The sequence below is a fragment of the Lactuca sativa genome, chromosome 6 (assembly GCF_002870075.4).
Source record: "Lactuca sativa cultivar Salinas chromosome 6, Lsat_Salinas_v11, whole genome shotgun sequence".
Lineage (NCBI taxonomy): Eukaryota > Viridiplantae > Streptophyta > Magnoliopsida > Asterales > Asteraceae > Lactuca > Lactuca sativa.
In genome coordinates, this window is record NC_056628.2 from 102551932 (window position 1) to 102558457 (window position 6526).

Below are 6526 nucleotides of genomic sequence, written 5' to 3' on the forward strand. Positions count from 1 at the left end.
TAAAAGCATAGAAGAAAACTCTGAAGAAAACTTTGGAAAAACTTTACACATAAGAAATTTACGACTTGATGTCAGTTTGTAAAACAAGTTTGAAAATATTTGGAATCCTTTGAAAAACCTTTCATAACAACTTTGAAAATGATTTGTATAAAACAGATTAAGTGAAGAAAACCTTTGGAAAACCTTTAACAAGAGTTGAAAGCGAGTTTGGAACATCTTAAGCTGGTTAAAACAGTTATCATGTAAAAATCTATTTTGCTATACAATTATTAATCACGTGTGATTTATCTAATAACTGTACAGTTCAACTTGTATTCCACCCCCCCCCCCCCCCTATAAAAGAAGTTAAAATCATTTAAAAGGTTAATTCAGGGGTATGAACTCACCTGTTGTAAGTGGATCGGATGGAGGTGCCGGTTGGGTGCTCGGTGTCAAGTAAAGACTTAAACACACTTAGTGACCTTGTAACATATGAAGGCATATGTTTACATACAGTTAGTAATTATAATACTAATTAAACACGTATACGCATCCTAATGTGCGGAAAACACTTTGGTCAAGTGCTAGGAGGCTATTGGGTTGAAATAAGGAAGTGTATGGCCTAGTTAGGGAGTTTACTCTTCAAGAGTAAACTCTTTATGGAGATTTCAGCCTTAAGACCATATCCCCATGAGTTTACAGCCATAAACTCATGGCTGGTGTGTTCTTGGATGCTAAAAGGTCTCATATCACTTGTTGAATTAGGCTAGGTTCAAATCTAGGGCATAGGAAAGGGTTAAGGCTCCAAAGGGACCACTTAAGGGAGTTCACGGCTGTAAACCTAGAGTTTACGGCCGTAAACGCTCACTTTGTCATTCCCTTCATGAATTAAGGTCTTAAATGAAAGAGTATAAGGTTCTATGCATTTTTTCAAGCCATATGAGGAAGTTAGGGCATCATTTGGCCTTCTTAAGGGAGTTAACGGCCCATGGACCAATCCTTGAGGGGTTTATGGCCGTAAACTCCTAGGTCCTTAGTTTCTTTGATGATTAAAGGCCCTACTTCATTTGTGGTTGATTCTAGACATTTACCCAAGCCTTAGGAGGTGTTTAAGGGCAAACTTAACACCTTAAAAGGTGTTCACGGCTCATGAGGAGGGGTTTATGGTCCAAGAGTGTTCTTGGGCCGTAAACTCATGTTTACTCTCCGTATGATAAGGTTTTGGTGTTCTAAGCTCATATATGTAAGTCCACAAGTCATACCTAAGCCCTAGGAGTGATTTAGAAAGGTTTGGGGCTTCAAAACCCCACTTATAGGTGTTTACAGTCCAAGAGTGTTCTTGGGCCGTAAACACATGATTTTGAGGCTTTTGGATGTCTTAAACACGAATTTGCATGTTAAATGAGCTAAACAACAAGTTAGGGTAGATCACTTACTAGTTTGGGGCTTGAAAGAGGCGTTTTTAGATCGAAGGCAACTTGTAGAGAGAGAGAGAGAGAGTAGAGAGAGGGTGGAAAGTTTCAAATGGAGTCCACTCACCCTTATATAGGGTTTGAGTTTGTGGCTCGGAGGAAATTTACCCGATATTGACGTTACACGGGGCTTTTGGTCGCACCCGATTAAATGGTCGTAATTTGACTTGGTTGTAACTAAAATTTTTCAAGGAAATATTGAGGGTGTTTCTAATTTGTTCCAACCCTTATGAAGTCATAGTAAAAGTCCCAATTTAATTAACCTAATCCAAAAAAGTTAACGGACAATTTAATAAAGCGAGTTTTATTAATGGAAGAAGAGTTTAAAATGACGGGATAAATTTCGGGTTGTCACAATCTGCATCTCTGGCAGGAGAGCCGGTGCTGATGAGATTTCAGTACTAAACACCGGTGCCATATCTGCTCTTGCTGCGGGTCTCGATTTCAACTTTTCCAGATACCTCTTGAACGAGATGATGAGAAACGTGGAAGGAAAAAGGAAAGACGAGATACTGATCTATGAAACTGACCACGAAAAGTTATTCCAAAGTTTTAGTCAGTAATCTGTATTTTTATATATAAACAAAATTTAATTTGAAACTAAACCATAAACTAACTCAAAATCTTAAAACTTTCTTGGAAATTTCCTAAATTGAAATTGATAGTTTTATATAACTTAAAGGATAATAAACTTAAGTCATGAGGGTTAAAAATATAACATTTTAAAAGAATTTGATGCTTTATTGGTGACAAGCCTATTTTTGTAAAATAATTACAGAAATTTTCAAAACAAACCTATTAAAATAAATAAATAAATAATAATAATAATTTATAAAATAAAATAAAATAAAAACTAAAATTAAATTAAAAAAAAAAAAAAAAAAAAAAAAAACTCAATGGGTAAGCAAGTTAGTCGGACAATTGTACGCACACCCTACATTTGTACCTTATATAACTAACCTTAATTTCCTTCACCACAATCAAATGCACCCCTTCTTTCGCCTTACTCTCTCTCTATAATCGATTTTCTTTTCATTTTTTTTTGTCATTTTATTTTATAATTAAATATTTCTACATGGAACTTCGTCTCTCTCCAATGGTTCCCCACATTCACTTCAACTCTAAAGGACAATGTTTCGATAAGCTCCAGGTTCCCATTCGTTCCTTATAGGATTACAATATCGTTAATATCTCATAGAACAATCACGTCCTTTGTAGTTTTGGAGAACAAAAAGAATGTTGGGTGACGCTGTTCATCCACCCGAACAGCCTTCCATGGTACAATATTCTCTCGCCTACTTGTATATTTTTTTATTTTAAGTTTTCATGCATGGACTAAAATCCAAAGATATATTATGTATATGCATTGTTAATTTACATCGTTTTCAAGAAAGTTCGTAAAAGAATATTCTCTAGCAGGTTTAGTTTTTAACGGGTTCTTTTAGGTTGGTGGATCAATTAGACGGTTCATCTAATTTTTGGTCGTGATCATGCATGTGTCATGAAGATCGAATGAATTCTGAATTTATTTGGCTTGATTTCGAAAGTGTTTGCACTTTTTTAATAAAAGAACATTTGGAGATGGTGATACGTAGTGGTGAGGTTGACGTGTATCAAGTAGTATAAAGGAAAGCTTTGAAGATTGGGGTAACTTGATTAAATTCTCTTTTGGCTGTTTTTATCCTTATCATCTTAGATTGATTCTCGTCATCTAAAAACCGGATGTGTCTTCATTAATTTTTTAATATCATGTATGTGCGAGGCATGGTCCCATTTGCAAGTGTATGTTGTAGTCTCATTTATCCTTTTAATCGTGTGTATCGTAGAGACTAGAGAAGATCTAAGGCTCGTATATATCTATCGAGATAATAGATTCCAGGTCTAGCATCGTCATGGACTCAAAACATGTCTACTTTTAATCTCATTAACCATCGATCTTAAGGGCGTGTTGGTTCCCACGTTGGCTAGCTAATCTTTATATATATATATATATATATATATATATATATATATATATATATATATATATATATATATATATATATATATATATATATATATATATATATATATATATATATATATATATATGTTGGCATCTCTCTAACAAATTTCATCTCTAAATTGATGGTCTTTTACCACACCGAGTACCTAATCTATAACACCATCTCCTTTTTGGAATGATTTTGAGAATACAAATTAATGTGTCACTTTCAATGACCGCGTTATGTTTAAGTAGTCTTAGTTATTTGATTCTTTGATTCAATTTAGATATCGTGATGATCAACATCTTCTTGGAATCTATGTGTGTATATAAATTATGTTGAGGTCTCTTATGAATTGTGACAATTTTATGGGTCTATTTTGTTCTTCAAATTTTTTATTTAAAACGGGTATTTGTATCAAGGTTGGAATATAGTATATATTATTGAGCGTGTTTTTTACTATTTAATTTGTTTGATATGGCTTTTGCTTCTTCTTTAAGCTTACTCGAAGCTTACTTTTCTTTTCTTTTTTGAATAGCAGGACCAGGTGTCGAGCCCATTAAGTGCTCAAATATTGGAGTTCTGTGAATCAGAGTTATTCCCAGAGACGATACAAAACTCAGAAGTTGCTTCGAGCTCAAATTATTGCTATGATGACCAATCCTCATACACCACTAACCTCTCCTTCCCTCCCGATATAATCAAATACCCAACTCCCATAGACAACGCAACTAAAATTGCAAAGTCGAACAACACCTTCTCCATAATCTTTGATGAAGAAATAACCGAAAACAGTCTAGACTTCACAACCTCTCCAAATCACAGCCTCCCTCAATACCAGTTTGGCCATCATGACCAGTTTGATCTCTCTTTACTCCAAAACCAAATCGTAGATCACAACAACGCAATCAATGGCCAGATTCAGGCATATCATCATCCTCATCCAAACGATCATGTTGTCCCTAAAATGGGATCGGTATTGCCCACAGTTTGTGAAGATGATTGCTTATCTTCTATGCCACCTTCAAAGTTCATGTGCTTGAATAAAACTTCATCACCTAACTGCTCGTTCATAGATCCGGCGGTGACCTCCTACCTATCTGGGAACTCGAACCCTCCTTTACCAGCTGTAGAAAGCTCAGGGATCTTCAATGGGAATTTGTTCTTAGGGAATGAAATTCAACCTCATGATTTAGATTTTAAGGGAGACAATGGTAGCATCTTTTGTCCAGATCCTTTACCACGACCTTACAATCCTAATGAACTTCAGGTGGGTTTCAGGATTATTATAATGTTTCGATATTTTTGTTTTCTTTTAATACTGTTTAATTTGGAAACCAATTCAGGCCCTTAGTAGCGAAAGCCATCATCTTGTAAATGGAAGTGGGAGCTGTGCGACACAATTAGCCTCAGAAATCACAAGTTTGGAAACTGATACGTTTAGAGTCGCTAGTAAACTCACTACTGAAGAACGCAAAGAAAAGATCCATAAATACATGAAGAAAAGAAACGAGAGAAATTTCAGTAAGAAAATCAAGGTATGTTTAGAAAGATTTAGTTGTTGTTTGATAATAATTACAGATGATGTGAGAAATTTACTGTTGCAGTATGCATGCCGAAAAACTTTGGCAGACAGTAGGCCCCGAGTGAGAGGAAGGTTTGCCAAGAACGATGAATATGGAGAGAACAATAGAACGACATGCAACAACCACGAAGAAGACACAGATGAAGATATAAAATCTTTTCGGGTAATGCAAGCTTTAAGTAGATAATCGATCAAATTGCTTCATTAACTGGAACGTATATACTATATGAAATATTTAATGCATTTGAACTAAATGCAATGATTAGGTGGTTGTAAAGGAAGAGGAGGAGAATTTTGAATCATCAGACATCTTTGCACATATCAGTGGAATGAATTCATTCAAATATAACTACTCGATTCAGTCTTGGATTTGAAGAACTCAAGGAAAAGAGTCGTTGCATGAATCATTGTGTAGAGGGTTTTACAGGTGGACTGACGATGATACACGATGACTATGATATCACATGCATTCTACACAATAATTAACGGACTCGGATTCATTAAAAGTATTCATCTATGTAGTTGTAGTTATGTAATTAATTATATGCTAGTATGGTACCTAATAAGCAGTGCCATTTTGTATATACAGTCTTATATATATATAAAAAATTATAAGTTTTGATTTTTTACATTTAAGATTTGGAGATTGTGTATTTTCAGGATAGCAATTGTCCAGATTCCTCGTACCTTTTTAATAAAAAATCTAATTATATCGTCACTTTTCAAAGCTAAAGTTTCTTTTAATAAAAAAAATATACAATTATACCATTACTTTTCAAAGCTAAAGTTTCTTTTAAGTAAAAAAAAAAATAAATATCGGCACCTACATTAAAAAAACCACCATTTATTAACGTCAAAACCACCCTTTGGTAAAAACCAAATTCAAATTACTTATATATTATTTTATATCAAATCCCAAATCAAAACGCTATTACTATATAATAGTCGTTTACCCGCGCAAAGCAGCGGCAGAGAATAATTTCCAAGCGGTGATTAATTCATTGCGATGAATTATTTACCTGTGGCTTATAGATCAAACCATAAAAATCATGAAATATTAATGAACTTACAAAATATTGATCGTTCTTTAGTTTTTAAAATTCTCAAACGCTGTAATCTATTTATGTGTCACTTCATTGCAAATTACGACTAATTATTCACAATGTTTACTCCATATAATTGTAACATCTTAACTTGTACCAGAACTTTAACTTATTTAATGAGTTTTATTTTCAATCTACCTTGAGTTGTTTTTCTGAATTTAGCTTATAATTAAAACACTAATGTTTATCAAGACAGAACAATGCTGACAAAGAAATAAAAAACTATCTAATTATAACTTTAACACAAATGTTTATCAATTTTATTTGTTTACTATCGTGTTTTACTTTCAATTCTTTTTAATGTTAACTCTATATAATCTTATGATAACTTATCCCACCCGTTTATAAAATTATCAACCTACTAAATAACTGAATGACAAACACAAGTTTAATGCTATTAAT

The 6526-nt window shown here is 33.6% G+C and overlaps 1 protein-coding gene across 2 annotated transcripts; it reads left to right on the plus strand.

Annotated features, from left to right (window-relative positions):
- The first annotated feature begins 3760 nt into the window (after nt 1–3760).
- On the plus strand, nt 3761–5650 carry LOC111908195 (two-component response regulator-like APRR7). Of its 2 annotated transcripts, none has more exons than XM_023904042.2 (5): nt 3761–3858; nt 3978–4706; nt 4783–4974; nt 5044–5184; nt 5288–5650. In XM_023904042.2, the coding sequence occupies exons 1-5, from the start codon at nt 3772–3774 to the stop codon at nt 5393–5395; spliced, it is 1257 nt and encodes a 418-aa protein (XP_023759810.2). In that variant the 5' UTR covers nt 3761–3771; the 3' UTR covers nt 5396–5650. The 2 variants fall into 2 exon arrangements, with proteins under 2 accessions (XP_023759810.2, XP_023759803.1); XM_023904035.2 differs by having other exon boundaries at nt 3789–3858; nt 3975–4706.
- The last annotated feature ends 876 nt before the right edge of the window (nt 5651–6526 follow it).

Bases quoted from the DNA above. Each gene is read 5' to 3' on its own strand.
- LOC111908195 (XM_023904042.2), top strand. From the start codon at position 3,772: ATGTTGAGGTCTCTTATGAATTGTGACAATTTTATGGGTCTATTTTGT. The intron at 3,859-3,977 runs GTTGGAATATAG...TTTGAATAGCAG, and splicing joins AAACGGGTATTTGTATCAAG to GACCAGGTGTCGAGCCCATT. The intron at 4,975-5,043 runs GTATGTTTAGAA...TTACTGTTGCAG, and splicing joins ATTTCAGTAAGAAAATCAAG to TATGCATGCCGAAAAACTTT.